A 22752-nucleotide genomic window follows, 5' to 3' on the forward strand; every position below is an offset into this window, starting at 1 on the left:
TGCTCATCCAACAGGACACTCCTGACCTGTGCACACACACTCTGAAAGAATTTAGCTGTACATCACAGTTGTGCACCCTTTGTTCTGTCATTTTGTAACTTTTGAAACAAAAGCAACAGTTTCTCAACATAAATTCCAATACAATGTGCTTCCTTAAACCACAGAAAATTGTTACAGGAAAAGTGACACATTTCTGCTATGTTTCCCCAGATTAAAACCACATTTATACTGAAATATCCAGAAGTTCCCCTCCCCCCAGAGGCATCAAACCCTCCATTTCCCTGTCAGAGAGGAATTAACTTTATTATCCATGTTTAGGCAGCTCTCCTCACCGTCTGACATCGTGAGCTCGTTCGATTGCTGCTGAGCAACTCCTGAGGCAATGGAGTCAGGCCAGAACCTCTGGACTGGTCGGTTCTGGGCTGTTTTCTTCTTTGTTTTTGGAGTTTCAGAACAACTGGAATCCAGCATTGGCTGAAGAATTCGCCTTCTAGCATTGATAAACCTAAATACAATTGAGGGCAAGGTAAACTTAGGACCTTGGGTGCAAATTCCCTCTATCACACACTCACAAAGTATGCAGCAGGGAAAAAAGCCCTAGGAATATAAAATCTATCAGCTGGGGTTCACATTCTTTTTAAAGTGTAGAACCACTCCTAGAACACCAGCATCCTTTGATTTTGGTAAACTAGCTAAGAAAGCACTTCTGTAATTTTGCAGCTAACAGCATTTTTTTCCCCCACCTCAGAAGGAAAAATTCTCCAGACAGCACAACAGCTGTACACTTCAGGATCTCATTAAAAACTAAGCACCAGAAAACTTGCTGACAGCCCATCTCAGAAAGCTGATACTCCTCTCATTAGGGTTCACCTAAAATCTAGCCCCTGCCCAACCTGGCTTGTTTGGTCTGGTTTCATTTACCCCCTTAAGCTTCTGTATTACTTATTTTACAGGCTCCTTGGCTTTCCAAGGGCTGGCTCCTGATCCAGGAGACAACAGCAAACACATTTTTTCAGATCTGTCCTGATTCCTTTCAGTTCTCTGATTTTCACTTGCTTACTTCAGAGTGCTAATTGCTGCCCTTCCCCTTTCTGCTGGTGAAAATACTTAAACTGAATCAACTTCAACACAGTGAGCTGTGGCAGGGAGCTGGGTCTGAGGATATCATCCCTAAATCTCACAAAACATATCCAGGACCCACCTTTAGCTGCAATGGGAGGAAATCAGGTGCAGCTGGTAGGTTCCTAAGCTGAAAAGACAGCAGTCAGAGCACAGAGCTACATGACCACATGTCACACAGGCATAGCCACCCTGTTCCACTTTTGGAACCATCTTGTCACTATCTTGACTATTTCCCCCCTGGACCCCTCCACAGCCTCACACCCAGTGTCATCTTTGAAATCTGAGGCAGATCCCTGCGGGACTTTGCTGCAGCAATTTTAGGAACTGATGCCACAAGGTGAATAGGACACGTGTCAGCACCTTCCCTCCTCTCTTCTGCAGGGCAGGTGTCTTATCTTACACCTCCAGGGAAGATAGGACATGACAAAACATGCTGAACCATGAACTGGTGTAGTTGAGGAACTGCCTCTCCATTCAGACATCACTGCTCAGGAAGGCATCCTTTGATACAAGAGCAGAATCTGTTAACAGTAACTTCTTAAACACCTGCAGCCATCAGGCCACTAAATGCCTTTTTACTTCAATTTCTTTACTTGCAGAAGAGACATGAGAGTACTTCCATCTCTCTCAGCACTAGAACAGAACACAATTCCTTAATGCTGCAATGTTTTCTGGAATCCTTATATAATTTAAATGGCATGAGTATTATTGTACCTTATAAAAATAAAATGCTTGTGTGCCAAGGCATAACTCTTGAATTTCTATACATATTTTGTAACATATGTAGAATACGTAAGTTCAACTCCAGATGTCCAAGTTCTATTCCTCACTATTTCTAAGCTAAGCACGTGGAGACAAGGACAGATATTAAGTAAGGGCTTTGCTCTTACCAATTGTTAACCTGGAGTAGTGTCAGATTTGTTTGTGCTGCAATCTGCTTCTTCTCATCCTCTGTTGGATACGGATGCTAAAGAGGCCAAAAAAGCAAACAAAAAAGGCATAAGCTTGTTTTTCACCTCCTCATCAAAAATCAGAACTCCTTTATTACATCTGATTAAAGATGGTGGATTAAGGCCATCTGACTCATTAAAACACAAACCTTAGAAACCTCACAAACTTTTATAGACAAAAATAATTTAACAAAGAGTGCTTTGCTACACAAAAACTGATTCTATCCTCGAGAGAGTCTATGGCACCATGTGTAATTCAGAAGGAAAAGCTTCTCATGGCTGACAGTCTTTAATAAAGAGCGTGATCCCTGGGCAGCACAGCATGTGAGCAGCTCTGATTAGTTCTGCTGGCCAGGGCAGTGTCATATGAGAGAACTGAGGAGCACTCTGGAGTTAAATAAAGCTGCTCTGAACTGAGCAGATGAGCATGGGAAGTAACACAAGAAGTGCACACGCAATTTCCCTGGATCAGTTCTCTGCTGCAAAACAGTTGTAAAAGGCAAAATAGCAATCAACTAAACATTGTAATAGCTTGAGACCCATTTATCCTTTCAAAGTATTCCTGCAAAGGAAAGACAGCTGAAAGCACAAGCAGATAGTGACATGCTTGGTACACATCAGAAGGATTGGAAAGGAGATAAAGACAGAAAATTTGAAATTTTCCTCTGTCAAAAATACTGCTAAAACATCACAAAATACAGGTGGAATTTCTTTTCCTTGTGCCATGAACCAGGGTGCAGAGAGCGTTAAGTTCCCAACACAGTGGAATGAAGAAAGGCTCCTTGTAACTGTATTTATTGAGACCATGAAGTACAAACATAACATATTTATTAAAATATTAATAAGAGTCAGCTAGCATTAGACTGTGGAACTACTCCAAATGACTCCAGGGAAAACTGAACTGAGATTCCATAACTGACAACAGAATAACTTCACCTTGTTTATGAAGCAAAATCATAAGAGACCACATGAAAGAGCTACATAAAAAACTGACCATGCTCAGTCCTTACCCCTATGTGCTGAAAGAGCCAAGATCTCATCACATTTGTAGCGTGCTTGGGAAGAACTCCTCTCTTATTTTTGGATGAGCCATCATCTTGATGCAAGATGCCTAGATCTTGGTTTAATTGCAACTGGAGCTGCACATGTAATTTGAGAAGAATTAAGGCAGTTAACATAGTAATGGCAGTTCTGTATCAATGAATGAACAACTCATTTATAGAAGGAACAAAAAGAAATTAGGCTTGAATATCTTGAATATACTCACTGTGTGCAAACACAAACAACTATGGAAGCTGTAAAATATTACTGATTTAAGACTTAAATGGAGGACAAAGTAAAATTAATTATTATGCTGGAGTTGCAACCAAACATGCTAAAGGTCCTGCTAAATAAATGCATTAAATTCTCAAAGAGCATTAAGATCTATACAGTAGAACCTATAATTCACTTCACAAAACTCATACTACTTCCTAAATACTCAGATTTCTTTCTCTTTGTTTTTCATTTCCTATGGATTCATCAAATCATTTGCACATTGGTTATCTGAGCATTTGGGAATACATTCTTAAATGCTTATATTGAAATAGAAAGAAACATAATATAAATTGCATGTAAGATTCTATTTAAGACAATTGCAACTGAAATAATTTTAAATCAGGTTTTCCAGACAAACTGGAGCAATTTCTTAAGCCAATCAATATGTAGGAAATGAGTTTTAAACAAGGTTTAGGCTATCAAATTACTACAAATATATATTTGGAGCACATTTTAATTTCCAAATTAATGTCTTACATTCTAAATAACCTGCTTGCCTATGGAGGCTTTATAATGAACTTTCAATAGCTTTTCCACAGTATTTTACCCTACCTCCACAGCATTCTAAAACACTGAAAAAGAAGATATTGAAGAAGAATCTTCTGCAGGTGACCTTTGCATAGGCGGGTTTCGAGACTCCTACTAACATCAAGAGTAGTCACAGATGTACACAGAAGGTCAAGTCCTTTTTTTATTTATAGGCTAGAGGCATTATTTTCCTCTCAGTATTTTTTTTTTTCATAAAAGCTAAAAATCCCCATTTTTTTCAAAATCCCTTCAGTCCAGGAGAGTAATTTCACATATTTCTTTCTGAAAGGTGTGTGAGGACAGAGCTGTCTGTATTCCAGGGGAGAACATGGGTGAGTACAGATATGCTCCTGCCAATTAAAAGAACACTCTGTGCACACTTTTTTGGTTGGAAGGACAGAATAAGGAAAAAGAGAAGCCAGTGAGTCAGTGATTACCAACAGATTTTATGCTGTGGAGATGGGAGCTCCTCATTCGCATTTTTAATGAAATCCAGATTCCAGGAAGATTTGATTTACCACTTCCAGAGAAAGCTAGCAAGGTTTTCTGTACCAGAAGATGGTCTAGTTTTCATGTTTCTTTAGTTGTTTCTTTGATCTCTTCAGATCCAACTCTTTAGAGCCTCCCTCAAAAGAGTGCTGGTCCTTATATTTTAGGGTATAAGGAACAAAAATTAAAGATCTCCCAAAGTCTTAACTGAGTATTTTGGAAGTTTTATAGAAAAATGTTTCTCAAAATAGATAAACTCTGAAATACATACAGTTTCACAGTACTAGTGGTTGCCTTTGTGATAAAAACCCAAATTTCTCACAACAGCAGTGTGGCACCTTAATGCAATACATTAAATCTATCTATAGATTCTATCTAAATAAATTAAATCTATCTATATAAACATAGTTCAATGATTAGAAGAGTTTTACATTGAAAAAGTGTTCATTTAATTCAGAGGGGTTTTTGGTTTGTGTTGGTGGGGGGATTTTGTTTGTTGGGTTTTTTTGTTTGTTGGGTTTAGGGAGGAGATTTTTTTTAATTTTAGTTTGGGTTTTTTTTTCATTCCATGTCCCTACACTCTTCTGGCACCAGTAAAGGAAGACAATTAACAGGCAGGAACTCTGATGACCTGTTGTGGCAAGGGGGACCTTGTGACATATTATACAGCCTGTAACTCCCACAGCAGTGGCCTCACTAATTTACCATTAATTACTCGTTCTGCCAGTGTGTCAAACTTAAACCAAAACTCTAAAAGCACTGAGATGTATTTCCACCCAGAACACCATTCTGTGGAGCCCATGAAACAAACCTGCGAGTTCTGGATCCGAATAGTCCCAGGTGACAGTGCCTGTGTCACCACTTGTCCTTGTGGAGTGACCACAGTGACTGGCTGATACACTGTCCCCCCTTGAAGCAAAACAGAAACACAGATTATGGGGAAGAAAAAGCCCTTCAAGCATTATTCTCTTTAAACACATCAGCACTGCACACCATCCAAGACTTTTGATATTATATCAATTATTCTCTTCTAGTCAGCATGCAAGATGTGCTCTTTGCTGCACTACAATTTTCTTCCATCCACAAAAAACTGTATGAAATTTGATTTTATTTCCCTGTATTTTAGGCATTCCAAATCTATTTTGAAAGGAAAATGCCATGATTATCAGGCTATAAAGCAGTTCATCACGTTGTTTTAACTGAGTTAGGTCTTCAACCAACAAGGGTCACAACACCAAAATCACACCTATGTGTGGCCAGTGCTTAGGGCAGGCAGCTGGGTTTGATTTAAAACCTTGCTGAGAAGTAAGATAAAACATTTCAGCTCAAATGTCATTTCCATATAACAAGGACAGCAAGGATGTCACAGACTTGCAGGTGTGGTTCCAAACTCCAGGGAGCATGAGGCAGCCAACAAGTGCAATGGTTTAGGCAATGCATGTTTTTGTCAAATAGAATTACTCTTTTTAAAGGGGAAAAAAAAAAAAAGGAAAACACCACAGTCTGTGGAATGTCTTTTAACAAATGCAGTGTTGCACAGAAAGATCTCTTAATATTACATATGTAACTGCCACTCCCATAGGCATACTTGCTATACACATGAATTAAATAAACATTCATAAACCAGTAAAGCACTTGACTGTATTACAACAACTTTTCAGGTATTAAAACACATTTATAAAAGTATTTGTGTAGTTTTTGTAACAACTATAAAAGAAACCCAGATGAAGAGCAAGGTGCCAGTTGTTTTTGTGTGTCATACCTGCTACTGTTGCCATAGTTACATTTCCCTGCTGCAATGCTGATGCTGGCACCATGATCCCTTGGGGACTGAGTGTGCCTGCAATGGCACTTGGAATTTGCTAGAAAAATAAAACAATTAGTTGCTTACATTTTTAAAACTTTTCTTTTAAATGTAAGGAGATCAAGTATGCTTGTGTATTTTTATAATTTGTATTATGTATTTTTGGCTCTAAAATACATTTGGAGTTTACCTTCAAAGAGAAAGATACCTCATTATCTACATTAACTTCCTCATTATCACTAACCATTACCTTTGAAAACCCTCACAAAAAGCAACTGTTAGAAAAGATGCAAAACTATCTTGAGAAATTTTAGTTCTAGGTCTATAAAGAATAAGAGAAACAGTTTCCAAAGGCAAGAGGGAAAAAGGACAAATGAAATGACCCTTGATGCTCTTATTACAAGCATCAAAGCTTTAGAATTTTAGTTATTACCTTCATTCCTTCAATTTCAACATAATGCATTAAATATTCAATGTTTTATTCTGCTCAAGATAGCTCTTACTCAACTCTGAACATTTAACTCTTACACATCTCCTTAGTACGTATGAATAATCTCTCTTCATTGCAAATGCAAAATAGGTCCCTCTTGTCTCTACAGAAAACTGTAAGATATACAGAAAAACCCTTTTAAAAGCTGTTTTTGCCTGATTTTAGAATCTCCTTTCCACACTTCCAGACACCAAAACCTAAATAAGGAGTCCAGAAAGTGAAGTTTAAAAGTCATTGGGGCTTTTTTTAATACGGAGCATCAGACACATGAGTAATTCAGAGAAGGGCCATGCCCTAAGACTCGGGATCCAGGGGGTACTGGGGTGGCAGGGCTCATTCTGACAGCAAAAACCATTAACTGCTGATAATTAACTGTGGTCCATTTAATACAGAAAATGCAATATTGTAAATTTAATCCGTCAGACTTTGTCTATTTATTCCAGAATATAGGTTGTGTATAAAATGTATCAGTCATCTCAATAGTTTAATGAAGGAGGCAGACTAAGGAGGCCTTAACAAGGAAAATTTTTCTTCTTTGTTTATTCTGTTTCCTAACCTCCTTCCAACAAAATAGCAAATCCAGGCTGTTCTGAATATCTCCACTTGCTGAACTGAGAGAAAATCATGAAAGGAAGACAGACAATAAAAAAATGACTCTTGTGCTCTGGCACATTTCAACAGATTTGTCCATCAGGCAGTGGCACACAGGTGTGCACAAAAAGAACCCCCAGAAAACTAAGAAACAACAAAAAAAAAACCCAAACAAAAACCCAACTCTTTGTATTATTAGTAACTGATTTGAGAAAATACAGGAAACTGCAGAACCTCTGTTTGCAAACTGGCAGCAATACAAGTGTAGCTATAGCTTCCTAAGGAAATCTAAGCAAAAATCCACTGAACAGTACTTGAAACACACCTGAGATTGCACAGGTGAATAAGGACTTCCAGGCTCTCCACTTAGTAGAGTTTCACTGTTCATTTTTGTCTTCAGGCAGGCAATGTAACGACTACAGAAATCCTTGCAGAGTTCATTAACCTTTTCTAGCTCGAGCAGATGGATACGTAGAACTTGGATTGCTTTAACCATCTGAGGGAGAGAAAAAAAATTAGAACCAAAATAACTGTTCGTTAAAAAAGAAATATTTAATGTGAGATTTAAGCAAACACTACTTTCCAGTAACATCCAGATCACCCAATTAAAGCAGAGGTACTAATTGCTAGGTCCTGGAATGTGAAAGGAACACAAGTAAACTGCCACACAGGGAAAACAAAACAGGCAACAAAGCGATCTTTGTCACATGTGACACATCAGGAAGACAGAGCAGTTCAGGTGTCACAGGGCACAGGATGAGCCTGGACGTTCATGTGGTCTTTAACCCCCTCGTACAACTCTGGGTCACAGACCACACAAGACTGGAAGTGATGGAAAGCAATCCCATCCACACAAATTATCTGGAAAGCAGGGCTGGGACAGGCTTGGCCAGCAGCAGTTCTCTTGAGATCTATAAATCAGAACTACCAGGTTCAGCTGCATGTTACACCCTGACACAAGGAAACCAGAAAGGTACAGATGAGTTTGACATACAGTGAGAAAGAAGACTCTCCTGTGATTAAGCATAAATTTGTCACACAGATTGTTAGGGAGGATGAAAGCTTTTATTTTTCCATAAAATTAGAATTAAGAGGTCCCAAATTTAGTCACACTGTTCACCAAAGCTTAAAGTAATCAAACAGTTCTTCAGTGCTACAGCTTTTAAGTTCATCTGTGATTGTATGTGAAAGATGAACTACTCTCAGGTAAAATCTTGTAAGAACTTCCAGGTGAGGAGACTGATTCTGAAATACAAAACATTAAATACAAAGCACTAAACCAAATTTAAAACCCCCCCATGTTTAAATGGAAATCCAAGTACAGGAGATATGTGTGTGAGGAGAATACTTGCCATGCTTCGTGTGAGAAAAACACTGTAAGCCCGGATAACCAATGGCATTACATACTGCATAAAAATAGCTTAGATGATTGTAAGGGTCATGGCAGAACATCAGAAGCTAAAACCAAATCCAGATGGTCTAAAAGCAGTAGGAAATCCAGGACATTCAAATATGTACACAACACACCAGCAAAGTAATTATTTTTTATACAACATGCCACCCCCAACATTTCTGTGCTGTGCTGGATCTCTGAGATAAATATCCTTCAGTTTTATGAAACTGAACAATTGTCATTTTGAAGCATAGTGCAGAGCTTGACTTCACAATTATTTGGAAAAACCTGTCCTATACGAGGGGTTATTTACCTGGGCAGACCATTGAACCCAGTGAACAGAAATGATACCTTCCAAACTAAGCTACCCATTACTTCCAACTCTAGAAGCCAACTGGGAGCTGAAGATGCCTTTGCTCAAGTCACCCAAAGGAGATCAAGGCAGGAAAACTTTTGGGCGTGGTCCCCTCTCCACCACAACACTTTATCTTTCACTGAGACACATCTTTTCCTTGTTTTTTCAGCAGAAGATACTCCAGTTCTAGGACACCCACTCAGTGTAGACTATTGTGTGTTAAAACAAACAAGATGAAAAAAAATTAAGAAATTAAGTGATTAAAAAGAAAAAAAAAAGGAAATTGTGCTTCTTCTCAGGGCCAGAAAGGAAAAAAACTCCCATACATCTTTCAAAAAAGAGCTGCAGAAAAACCTGAGCTGTAGATTTGAGGGAGTTGATCCAAATGAATATCTGGTAACTCTTTTGACCTATGACACTGAAAGCCTTTGAAACACTAAGAGCAATGACCCAGCACTGAGACACAAACCAGAGATCTAACCCAGCCCAGGCTGCTGTTTGAACAGTGCTTAAGCACCTTTAAACACAGCAAAGTTAAAGCATGCAAATTTAAATAAATTTTAACATTAAACAAAGCTCATCTGTGTTTCAAGAAATTCTGTCTCTGTTTCAGAGACAAAAGAGCTTGAAATAGAAAATTCTTCATGTGTGACAATCAACAAATTGCACATAATATTAGTGAATGCTTTAAACATTCAGTTAAAACTGAGGTAACAAAATATGCTTTTGGACACATAATATTTGACCAGGCTAGAGATTAGTTTATTTTTGCTTAGTCAAGAGAGTTGGGGTTTCTTAAACATTAGCCATATATGTATTATTTATTTATCAGCATGTACTTGGAGGAAAAATGAAAGTCCTTTCTTCAGCTTAGACTCAGTTTAAAATTGATGGTTGGTACTTGAGATGAAAATTGAATTAAAGTCAAAATTAACCACAAACCCAGAGTCAGTAACACTACCCAGGTTTCTGCAGAGCTCCTCTCTATCACACTACTCCTGCAGGAAGCTGTGCTACTGCGGTTAGGAGGAAAGCAAAACTTTGTAAATATGCCATGCCTGTCACCAGGACTTACTGACTCATTTACAGCTACATTAACCATGGCCATATGGCTGCTGCTCTCTTGCAGCATGGGTGAACTGAACTTAATGTTAGCAGAAGTTCACTTTTTCCTTAAAACTACAAAAATCAAGAACTCCTGATAAAATCACCCATGCTGGACAAAAGTGAGACAAAGAAATGTTTTCGGACAGGCCACAGCAGCAGTAATATTTCATTATTCAGTGCTGCTGCATAGAATATGCCACGGAATAATGTATTTTTACAACCAAATTGATTTAGTCTTTTCAGCTGTCTAAATAAACCTGGAGTATAATTTCAGAGAAATGCACAAAGATGAAGTAACCATGAGATTTGTGTATATTCACAGAATCCTAGAATGGTTTGGGTTGGACAGGACCTTAAAGATCATCCTGTTCCAGCCCCTGCCATGGGCAAGGACACCTTCCACTAGTGTTGCAATTGTTTTAAGTAAAGATAATGGTAAACTACTGAGCAGAGAAAGAAAAGTTATTGAAAAACTTCCAGTTCTTGCTATCCAGAGCCTATTCATATATAAGTATGTCTCCAAATTTAAGAAATGGTATCTTTAACCCTAAATATGCTTCAGATTGTGGCTGTGTCCTGCCTTCAGTGCCTCAAGCCCGTGGTGCAAAGGCACAGACACAGCGTGCACTGCCTTGGTCATGATCCCCAGCTCACCTTTGCTGATGTGAAACACAGAGTCACAGTTTTTTATGGATTTCAGACCACACAGCAACTACATATGTGGGCAACATACACGAAAGAATCTCCATATACTGACACATAATCTTCTCATGCAAACAACTCTTTTCATTTTCAAAAAGCCCAATTAAAAGATGTACATTCACAGCTCACCTACCTCCCTGACCCAAATCCTCCTGGGACAACTTAGATTTTCAGGGGAAGAACACAAACTCTGTGTTTGTGCTTCTTTTGCTTTCGTTTGTTTTGCTTTGATAACCTCTCTCCTCTATTTTGAGTCCCCAGCTATGAGACATAGATAGAAAAGGTATAGCTAGACGTTTATGGGACAGTTCTGCAAATTAAACAGCAAAAGCACTATTCAGAAAGGCTTGTTCAGTCAATATTCAAATGACATCAGCTGACTTCACCACTACAATTCTTCCTGACACAACTAAAAATTCAATAGAATTGAGGAGAAGGTACTGAACCAAAAATCCTTACCCCAAATGAAACAAAAAACTCGGGGGTCTTCAAAAAAGGCAGTTTCCTGTTCAACTACAGAAGGCAGAGTATATTTAACAGTCCTTTTTTTGTATTGTGTCTAGACTTGACAAAGCCATAATGTGGGGAAATTTAAAAAATCCACACATATGTGGGAAAAGTTTACTCTGAACAGAAGCAACACCAGAGGCAGGAACCACCCTGAGGCAATGTGGTATTTCTGCAGCGTCTGGGTTAGCAGTGAGCAACAAAAAAGTGTAAAGCAATGAATGTCTTAAAACATAAAATAATCTGTGAAAGGTCTAAAAACACTCTCTGCAAGCACTCATGCTGAACAACTTCTCAGACATGGAGGAATCTGTGTATGTCCTATGCACAAAAGGAGACTAATGGAGAACAAAGAGCAGCTGGTGCCTTTTCAATCCAGGATCTGTTTTATCTGTGAAAATGAGGCAGAGGTAGCAAAGGCTAAGGGGCAAAGGGTGTGAAGCTCCGACAGATGACACTCCATGTCATGTGGATGCAGCTGAGCACACTTCCAGAAAGCATGTGCACTTCAGAACCTCTGGCAGCAATACAGACCACCAAAATCTGGTTATTGACAGCAAACACATGTCTTCTGACACTGATGCTTGATGTAAGGATTAAGGGGGATGTAAAGAACATTCCAAGACGGTATGGAGGAAGTTAGATCTCTAGGAAAGCACATTTCCAATGTAGTAAGAACATGAGCACAACCTTCAGCTTCCACTTCCTTCCCACAGGATTTGAAAACAGGAGCTCTGCAGCACAGAATCACAGGGTCATCCCCGAGCACATGGCACAGGATTGCACCCAGCCTTGGGAAAGACACTGCAGAAGTAAAAGGCCTGGTAACAACTCTCTTGGATTGACCACAACCCTTTGCCCTGCTGCTTCAAGATCACCAACTGATGCTTTTGGAGAGCTTAACTGGGAAGAACAGAACCTCTAGAACAGAATCCCTCCATGCAGATAGTAACAAGGGTTTGAAACCTGGCTTACAAGCCAGGCTTAGCAATATCCTTAAAGTTAAGTTTCAGGTGGATGCTACCTGCATTTCCCAGTGCTGAAATCCTTTTTAATACTAATGCAGGAAGCCACCAATTAATTCAGAATGGGAATTATAATACCAAAGTAACGAGATAATCTAGACCATAGCTTAGTAAGAGCTATACAAATTGGAGCAAGCATCCACTGCTCTTAATGAACTTCCTTTCTGGTCAAACTGATCTAATGCCTGTGCCACCCAGATTAACATTCTATGGTTCTCTGGATGAACTCCAAACTCCTCTTGTGGAGTATTCAAGATGTTTCAAGTGAGTGAGTGCACAATGTGGAACACTGCCAGGACTGTAAGTGACTCTACAATCACTATCTATGACCCTTCATAATTTCTGTTATCTAGTTAATTAGCCCACAGGCAGCATGGAATTACATTCTGCTGTTTTGGAGCTGTCAGTTGAAGCTCTGTCACAGAAGTTGCAGTCTGGCTGAGTTCTACTTCCCAAAGAGGTAAAAGGAAAAGAAATGAAGCAGCTGACCAATTTCCTTAGTGTAGCAGGCCTGTGACTCTCAGATAGGACTTGAATTTGGCTCTTTGGAATGTTGTGATGCTCAATTCATCTCAGTTTAGCTCTGGCTCCAAGTTGATCCTACTGAGCGAGCATTTACACCTTATTTGTTTGACTCTGCTCCACCCTCTAGCCCAGTCTAATTATCAGTTTTAACAGCTTCTCCTTTCAGATGAACGGCTGAATTAACATTGGAGTTAAAAAGGGAAGGACAGCAAGAGCAGAAGATGTAACAAAGGTGCACAATAGTGTTTCTCTCTACTAAAGAGAGACTTTTTATCGCTATAAAAAAAAATGTATGTGACAGAAGGCAGAAAAAATTGCCCATCTACAGTCTCCCCTGAGGCAAGCACCAGTATTTCAAGCAGAAAAAGAGACTGAAAGCCATGCTAGCCACTTCACAACCTGACAGAAACTTGTGCTCCCTGCCCCAGACAAAACGAAGAGCCTGTAGGAACTCAGCTGTTCAGAGCTCCCAGCCTCCAGGACAGGCAGAGGACACGCTGCACTCAGGTTTCACTTGGTATCCAGTAGCAGAAAGTCACAGCTAACAATATGGCCACAGGACAGGAGTTCAATGCCAAAGACTTTTGATTTTGCAACGTGGTTCCACTTTAAGCTGCTACTGACCTCAGCAGCCACGGAATCCAGGACATAAACAAATACCTCCTCACCCACCTCAAGCAAAACCAGCCAGATTTGTGCAGCCCATCGGCAAAGGGAAAGGCCACATAAACCAAGAGACTTTGTCACTAAAACCACAAACAGGTCAACGACAGGAAGGACTATCTGAACACACCAAGCCCAACTACAACCAAAGCAAGCTGGATCTGAGAGAATGTTTATGCATGACCAAAAGCAAGGGAACAGGCCAAGGCAAGCAGGATCTTTGGGAAACCAATCTTTGGAGGCTCACGGAAACCACAGAATAGCTGAGGTTGGAAGGGGGACCTCTGGAGATTGTTTCATCCAACCCTCCTGCTCAGAGCAAGGTCAGCTAGGGCAGGTTCCTCAGGGCCATGTCCAGCTGAGTTTGACTGTGTCCAAGGATGGCGATTCCACAACTCTCTGGGCAGTATTCAGTCACCCTCACAGTAAAAAGCTTTAATGGAACTTCCTGTGTATCAATTTATGCCCATTTCCTATTGCCCTTTTACTGGGCACCACTGGGAAGAGTCAGTCTGTCTTTTTATTCCCCTGTTAGTACTTGGCATTTCCCTTTGCTGAATTCCAGGAGATTCCCATTCTTCTGCTTCTCCAAAAGCAACGAAGTACCTCTGAACAGTGGCAGAGCCACTTGTGGGTCAGCTCCTCCTCCCAGTTCTACAACACCTGCAAACTTGCTGAGGGTTCATTCTGCCCCACTACCCCAGTCACTAATGGAGATGTTAAACAGCTCTGGTTCCACAACCAGTCCCTGGAGAACAGCACTTCTGAATAGCCCTCAACTGGACTTCATGCTGCTGACCAGAACCCCTTGAGCCCAGGGGTTCACCCAGTTTTCAGTCCATCTCACTGCTCATTTATCCTGTCCATGTCTTACCAGTCTGTCTATGAGAACATTGTAAGAGACATCCAAAGTCAAGATAAAGCACAACCACTGCTCTTTCCTCACCCACTGAGCCACAGCTACTACATTTCAACTACTAGATTTCAGCTGTGCTTCTGAAAGGAAACTGTGATTAGAGAGAGACAGGAAAACAGTGTTTTTGTGTTGAATTCAGAGAGTTACAAATTAAGAAAATAACCTGAGGCTTAGCAAGTCAGCAGACCTGCTTCATGCAGAACAGAACTAACTCTCATTTTTTAGTAAAATATTGAAGGCAAGTATATTCGAAATGGGGATATCAAAGGAAGGACTTTCAAAAGGCCTAAAAGAGTCAATGACATGAAAGAAAAAAATTGTATATGTTAAAGACTTTCTAAGCTCATCTTATAACAACTCTCACATTAACTAAGTGAACCACGATTTAAATAAAATTGGAAAAAAATTTACATCAATTACATGTTTTCGATAAATATGTTAAACACCCAACACTCTAAAATTAATTTGCAGAGTCAATCTGGCTATGGAAAGGATTTGTTTCTTTTTGTCTCCAATACATTCATGTCAGCCAGCTGAGAATAGGAAACAACTGTGAAGAGCCTGGTGTAAATTTACAGATAAAAGGGAAAAGGGCGTCAGAAGAAATTGAAAAAAATATTTTTAAGCATTAATATAAGGAAGAATCTCTCACAGGCAGAAAAATATGAGGAGAAACTATGAGAACCAGTTGAGATCAGAAATTAGGAAGAAGCTGCAAATGTGATGATTGTTTCAGAAATGAAACAAACAGCTAATACTTACCAAATTATCCGTTTCTGGATCTTCACAGAAAAAAGGTTTTCCTTCTTTCTCCTGCTTCCTTACAAAGTTTTCGATATCTACATCAAAGCTGGCAGAAGTTGTGCCTTCTGAGCCTTGTGTAGATTGTTCACATTTTTCAAATAATAGTGCTAACAAGGGAAATAGTGGGTGCCTAGAAAAAAAAAGTTTAAATACATGAATAAGTATTTTCACTTATGTGAAAATTAAGACATCTAGCTCAGAAAAGCTCACAGTTACTCATGGGTGTGACAAGTTCTGGAAGAGACTGCATATAACACCACTGGCTAGAGCAAAATAAGATAGGAGTTTATTTTCATTTTGATTTACCACACTCCAGAGGCAAATACAGCAGTAAAATACATATATATTTAATTAAAGAGAACAATCAAAAGCAAAAAAGCTCTGACTGTTTAATTCACTGTAATTGAGTGGCATTGAGATAGATTAATACAGTGCACTAGAAACGAGATTTAGGACTTACAAATAGGATGAATGCAGATTTAAATGAAGCCTGCTAAAATTCATCTATTCTTTAATGTAAGCCATACTTATACATCATGAAATAACTTTAAAAAATTGAGAAGAGTATTCAGGCTGAGCTCAGAAGCCTCCTGTGAAATCATGCTCTGAGGAGAAGATGATGTAGTTAGCACAAGTCTGTAAATGAATGGATACATCCTTCTGCCTCAGGTTGGGAATTTTTGGTGTTTTGTTTGGCTTCTTCCCTTTTTTTTTCCCCTTTAACCTGAAAACCAGTAATAATTCTGTCTTTATAAAGTAGTTAAACTGAAAGAACACCCAACCCCATCAAACCTGAGCAAACTGCTTAGCACAGCACTTAACACTGAAAAGTCTCAAATTAGTGTGTTCATACATCAATATTTAATCCATTTTGAGCTAATTACTGGGGAATAGATTGTTATCCCTAAAGAAAAAGGAGTAAAGATTGACCTAATTACAATAAAAGTAAAAACTTGTATTAAAGATAAAAGCTACAATATGACAAATAGGGACCACAGTTTAAAGTCTAAGTAGCTTGCTAAATTTTGCAGCCACCCTTTAAAACTCTGCTGAAATTGAAGAATCCCACCACCTCAGGAGGTTTTTCCTTGGCTGATGACTGACAGTGAAGACTTTTTGATCTCCTCCTTTCCCTACAAACTACAGAGACAGCCAAGAGATCACCTGATTTTAAGCTACTTATTATTTCTTTATTAAAAAAAATAAATCCTCTACCCTATCCTTTACCCTTCAAAACACAGAACACGAGTCCATCACTACCTGTAAATGGCCTGCTTGTCTGCATCCATTGGAGTCTGAGATTCTACAGGGGCAGGACTCACCCCTTCGGCATCAGTTTCAGAGCAGTTGGGATCTTGTTCAGTTTTTAACTCTGTTACCACTTGCATCTGTAGAAAAAAGGGTAAGTTCTAAGTAAATCTGTAGCCCTGACGTAAAATAAGGGTACTGTGTTCTAAGGGAAGAGCAGTGCAAAGGGCTCCTAAATTGCCAGAAGGTTGGTGTGACTTGGCAGTGACTCAAGAAGTTGTAGCAGTAACAAAACCCATCTTTTAATCCCTGACACTTTTTGATGGATAAAGGTCACTTGAAGTTTTAGCATTTGGCTTTAAAATGGGAATGACAGATATTAGCAAATTGTTAAAGCATTTTGTTTCTGCAGTGGCTGTTTTTGGAACAGCCTACAGTACACTGCTCCAAGAAGTTTATGGGAATGTCTGCATAAAAATCCTTTAGGATGAAATCAATGTAAAGAAATTTATCCTCTTAAGTTTTCTTTCTTATTTCTTACTGTGCCTTGTATCAGGATACTGAGGAAAAGGATCTTCTTGGGTTTTCCGCCCATTAAAATGCACACTTTCTTAAAAAGATCTGAAATATTCTGTGTCCCTCAAGTCCTTCAATTATAGAAGCATAATCTCCCATGACCTTTAGCACTCCATTTTACATACTGTAATGACCAAGTATTTTAGGACTATCAAACTACATGAAAACAGCAGTAACTCCTTCTACACATCCATTTACCACACATTTATACCATGGAAAAGCAACACAGAGCCACAGCTTCACCTGACCACCTCCTAAATTGCATTAGGAGGCTGGGTATACCTTTGGGGTGCTTTGAAGGTGCTGAAAGTGGTTTTTCCATCACCTCCAGCTAAATACCTTTTGGACTAAAGGTCTTACAGGAACCCGAACTGTGAAAGTCACAGTTTCCACCCCTCAGCCTAAACTCTGGTTTTCTCCCGTTTGAGCATCTGCACAAAGACATGAAACCACTGCAATCTTTTCTCTTACTTCTCTTTTATCTCAAGTAGAGGACAGATGCTGTTCTAGGTATCTCCAGGCAGCCAGAACTGACAGCTGCAGAGAGGAAGGCATCCTGAAACTATTAGAGAACCTGACTTTAACAGAATTTAATTTATTTGCACACAACAGGAACAGAAAATTTTTTACTATTCTGAACACAGCCTGGAAGAACCAAAAGGTTTGTGCTGTATTACCTGTTGGGGCCAAGCCACCTCCTAGCAAAGTCAGAAACTGAGAAAATCCAGCATCTCTCACCCAACAGAGCAGCCTGCCTTGCAAAGAGCTCCCTCAGCAAGCAAAAATGATTTTCAAGCCAGAATGCTTGCAAAAAAAGGAAGATGCAACTAATGGACTCATTTCTTGGCTAATGACAGGAAGGAGGAGCAAATTAGGGGATGACTCAGACAAGTGATTATAAATGTTGGCCATACATCTGCAGAGTTCTGTTAGGGTTCTATCTCCCTAGGAGGAGGAAAAACCTCACTTAAAACTTCAAGTTTTTTTCTGTGGGCCATTTCCAAACTAGAAAAACAGCAGGCACCCAAATTACCTGTCTACCTTGGACACCAAGAGCTTGAAATAAGCAACAAACAGGAAGAAAAAGCTCTCTCCCAGTCTGTTATTTAGAAAAATACATATTTGACTTTCACTGCCACAGGATGGTATGTATTTGCTGGGGGAATAAAGTCAAATATGTAAGGTAGGTAAGAGGAGAGAGAGAAATCACAATTGCAAGAAAAGAAAGAAACAATACAACTAAAAATCAAAAATCTGACTGCGTTCAGATTAACATTTTACAAGAGATGTGGAAGGCTGCTGGTTTTCTTCTGACTGTTCCCTGTTGTTGCCATCTGCTGACAGAAGTACTTGTATTTATTGCTCAGGGCTGACACAGAGTAACAGAAAAATGGGTCTTCAGAGGACAGGTCACCTCATGACTTGTCTCCAGTTAACAACATTTTAATTTGGCAATTTAAAGTGTACAAATGCACAGCCTGTTGTACAAAAAAAAGAAACATCATGACCAGACATAACATGAGTATGTTTCATTATTCCAGCTTAAACAATGCCAAAGCAGGCACTAAGGACAAAGTCACTATTTTTTTTCTTCCTCCTAACTGTATTTAGCTCCTAGAGAAATGAAAACACACCTACCTGTTGTCCATCTTGATAGTTGTCTATACTTAATGTCTGTGTTGCCATCATGGTTATTAAGACATTAATTATGTCAAATCATCATAAGTGTGAACAAATACTCTTTAAAGGAAAAAAAATAATCAGTTACAGAAGTGGCCACTTAGAATCCAGTTCTAAACGATGAAGAAAAAATAAAGGTAAAATTTAAGACTTATGCACACCTCTCGGAGAGTTTATTGATAACAATGGCCATGTGCACATTCAAACAACAAAAAATTCCGTTTGGAACTATAACAGGTTTCATTAGCAGAAAGTTCATAGCATATTTTTATATTTTAAAGTAAAAATTTTGATAAGAGGCTGAGGTTCTTTTACACTCACAAACTTCAAGTAAACTTTAGCACTTATTTCTGCACTACTTAACGGACATTCTAAGATAAAACATGAAATCTAGAAACAGGCAGGGTTATGTTTCTGTGTTTTGAAAAGGCTACCAACCCACTGAGCATTGCTGAAATAATAATAGTTAAAAATGATGAACCAAATGCAAAGTGTTAAGGAATACCCTGTTCACTTTTGAGTGTGAATCCCATATTCTAAAGTAGGACCTGAAACTACTTTCAGAGACCCAAGGCTCAAATCACTTCTGACACCAGGTATTTGCCATCCAAGCCATTTAGGGTTCAACAAAGAATGGGACAATATCTAACAATATCTTAGATAATAACAATATCTAAATAATTTTAAGCAATTGGGCCCACGTGATTATAAAGTTTCAAAAGCGACAGAAGAATTCAGAAGTCTCAATTTCAGAGACACTTGATACTTTGGGAAATACTAATTACAACAGGATTTAAACACAAGTATGTGTTATGCATCATGTTATTCCCTCTAGGCATTAGCTGGAGTTTGATGCCCAGATGAGTTAAACATTTTTAAGTTAAGACACACAGTAATTAAAAAAAAATAAATTAGCAAAGCACCACCATCAGATAGTGTGCACCCATCAAATTACTACTTCACATTTCATTTTCTTGTCAGATTTGCAGCCATTACAACTGAAATCACATAGCTCATTAAGCTATTACCAGTAACTATTAACAGAGAAGTCAATTTTCCTTGACACATAGGCGTCCTAATGTTTAACTACTATTAAAAAAAAATCCATATTAAAAAAGAAGTCACAGCTTATGTCTTGAAAAAGATTACATCCAGATAGTAATTCCAGGTTTTCTGCTCTTTTCCACTTATGTCAGTATTGAAAAAACTAAGTTTTAAAATTTTCACCAGTTTAAGATCTGAAACAGAGTAATTTTTTTTTTTTTTTGTAATGTGTTCCATCACTACAAATTTTTCAATTATTTTTAAGTCCTTCCCTTACTATTCTATACTACTACTGCATATGACCATTTTTAAGAGCAGTTTTTACATTTCTGGATATCTTCCCCTACAGATTATAATAGTCTCAAGTGAGTGTTTCATTTTGGAAACACAGGACAAATTTCAAGGTTCCCTTCTTTGATAACAGTTTCAGACACAGAGACAAACCAAACTCCTCAGGAGAAACCTCAAAAAGCCTTACTTTGCATCAAATTCACTCACTGTAATTCCTACGTATGAGTGCAGTGTTTAAAATCTTTTTTTAAACAGCTTCAAAGACCAGAGAAGTTCACCAGGATGATGTAAGCATGGCTTCCTCTACGAACTAGGTTATATCTGTTTTTACAGAACATCAGTATTCTTTCTTTGAAACTCCAAAAACGTTACTGATTCCTCCACGAAAGTTAAAAATACAAAGGGAACAACATAAGTGCACTCACTGGTACAAGTACTTCAGATTTAAAAATCTTTTTTACAGTTATGAATCACTTAGTGTTAAAAGTTAAATCAGCATTAGCCACAATAAGTGAGATACCTCTCAAAATACTTTAAGGGAACACATTCTAAAACATGAGCCCTGTAAGCATTTGCCTTATGTTTAAACATTTATTTTCTTTCATAAATGGCAGCTGACAGCCAGGGCAAGTGTCTGTCTCTATTGATAGACTGAACAGGCACATAGAAAATGCTGCTTTTCTTCCTTCTCAAAAGACTTATATTTAATTTATGACTGTGACATCCAAAGCATGGACCAGACTATCTTCAAAATAAAAGCAGAATAGTTGAAACGATCAACAAAGAAAGAGCAAACACTATTTAATGATTATTTCAAAGCTGAGTAAGTTCCACACAAAACACTGCTAAAGAAAGAAACTGGCTGTGGGGGAAAGATGAAATTCTTAGGCAAAAATGAGAAAATAAAAAGTAAAACAGTTGTAGAAGAAGAAGAAGAAGGTCTTAAGAGTTCACAGGGATGTGAGATGATGTTAGTGGCATGAAGAAAAACCTGGAGAGGGAGGCCAGAGACATAATACATGTAAACTAGTAAAGACAGTAGGACATGGCAAGAATTTCTGGAGAACAAGAAAAGCTGGTCCAACCCCTCCTTCCAAATTTCCATAAGGAAGAGATGTTCCACATCTGGAAGGCCCTCAGGCCACACAAAAGAAGAAAGGAGGTGCACAGCTTTGAGCTAGATCCATAGATTATTTCATCTAGAAGGACTTTTGCCCTATTTTATCCCAGGGGAATGACTGAGAGGATTCTACATGGGTATATCCTTTATTTCCCACAAGAGCTTCCCCTCTGACTTATAATTACAGTAGAAAAAGATTAAGCTATTAGGCAAGATAGGAACTGATGAGATTTAGTGAAGACAACCACCGCAAATCAAGAAGAACAAATTGAGCTAATCACACACTTCAGTTGAGGGAATTAACTGAGGAATTACTTCGGTTCACTAAAAAGAAACATTTCCTCAGTACTCAGTAGAGGCAAGAAACAAACTGTGTTAAACTTTACGAAAAGTAACTGAAAAGGTATTTACAGATTTAGCTGTTCCAACTTCATTTGGGATGCAGCACCCAGGGCTCGTTAGCAGGCACAGCCTCAGCAGATGCTCAGGCTGCAGACAGCGATGGAGCTCCTATCGCTCCCAGATGTTTATCAATGCCACCCTGCCACAGCTAATTACTTCCACAGCTCCACCATCGAGCTCGCACAACACATGGATGGTTTCTGATCCTTTTTACATCTAGTCAGCCGGGCTAGTTCAGGCCTCTCCCTGTTAAAGGTGGCTATGATGGAAAGCAGCTGACTCGGTCTGAAGTGGTTGCGGTGCACTCATACAACCCCTGCTCTTGGCTGACCTACTCGTGTGGTAATTTCTGGCTGATGTGCGTTGATTCTCGGCTCACAGCAGGACCATCTCTTACCAGCACACTGTGCCTTAGGACAGAGAATTTGGTTATCTGAGGTGAACCCAAGAATATATGACTTGAGAATAACTTAGCTTTCAAATGCCAATTATTCTCTGTGAAAGAAATTGAGAGTAGAGGGAAAACTGCGTTTGTGTTATATTCAAAGACTTACAAATAGCAAAAATAACCTGAGGGTGAGTCTGCCAGTCTGCTTCACACAGAACAGAACTAACTCTCATTCTATTTATTTTGAAAGCAAAGCATGTGGAAAACCCAAGGAAAAACTTCAGGTCATGTAACTGGAAGCTGATGCATGAACTGCAATCAGAAACTCCACTGGACACCTGTGGTGAAAGGGAATTCATAAAAGCATTGTGGTCTACAAAGCAAAGGGGAAAAAAAGGGAAGCCTTTAATAAATTGAGGTAGGAAGGGAAAACATAAAGCAGAAAGGAAGCTAAATGAGCAGGGGTAATCATAATTAGAAATGTGGAGACTTTGTGCAAGTTGAGTGTGTAAGAGGAGAGATTAAAGGTGAGCTGAAACATATACACAAAGTGATCACTTGACATACATCACTCCTCACTTGTTCCACTTACTCCTTTATACTTAACGGCACAGGGACCACCCAGTAACATTAACAGAAGGTGCAAGTGAGCTGGTGGAGATCAGTGGTATCATTTTTAACATATACAAGCTACAACAGATGTTTGTAACAGGTA

General features: G+C 38.9%; 1 protein-coding gene across 5 annotated transcripts in view; it reads right to left on the bottom strand.

Annotated features, from left to right (window-relative positions):
• Positions 1 to 22752, bottom strand: part of PKNOX1 (PBX/knotted 1 homeobox 1) — a 39051-nt gene that overhangs the window by 5063 nt on the left and 11236 nt on the right. For 4 of the 5 annotated variants that reach the window (XM_039552960.1, XM_010394622.4, XM_019282986.3 and 1 more), the window contains 9 exons: positions 18751 to 18852; positions 16549 to 16676; positions 15247 to 15418; positions 7617 to 7787; positions 6169 to 6268; positions 5218 to 5315; positions 3083 to 3211; positions 2013 to 2089; positions 333 to 505 (listed from right to left, as the gene is read on the bottom strand). In XM_039552960.1, coding sequence (XP_039408894.1) covers positions 333 to 505; positions 2013 to 2089; positions 3083 to 3211; positions 5218 to 5315; positions 6169 to 6268; positions 7617 to 7787; positions 15247 to 15418; positions 16549 to 16676; positions 18751 to 18801 — 1099 coding nt within the window. In that variant the 5' untranslated portion in view covers positions 18802 to 18852. The remainder of the gene's footprint in view (positions 1 to 332; positions 506 to 2012; positions 2090 to 3082; positions 3212 to 5217; positions 5316 to 6168; positions 6269 to 7616; positions 7788 to 15246; positions 15419 to 16548; positions 16677 to 18750; positions 18853 to 22752) is intronic. The other variant, XM_039552985.1, reaches the window with a different exon arrangement.

Source organism: Corvus cornix, chromosome 1, assembly GCF_000738735.6.
Source record: "Corvus cornix cornix isolate S_Up_H32 chromosome 1, ASM73873v5, whole genome shotgun sequence".
Lineage (NCBI taxonomy): Eukaryota > Metazoa > Chordata > Aves > Passeriformes > Corvidae > Corvus > Corvus cornix.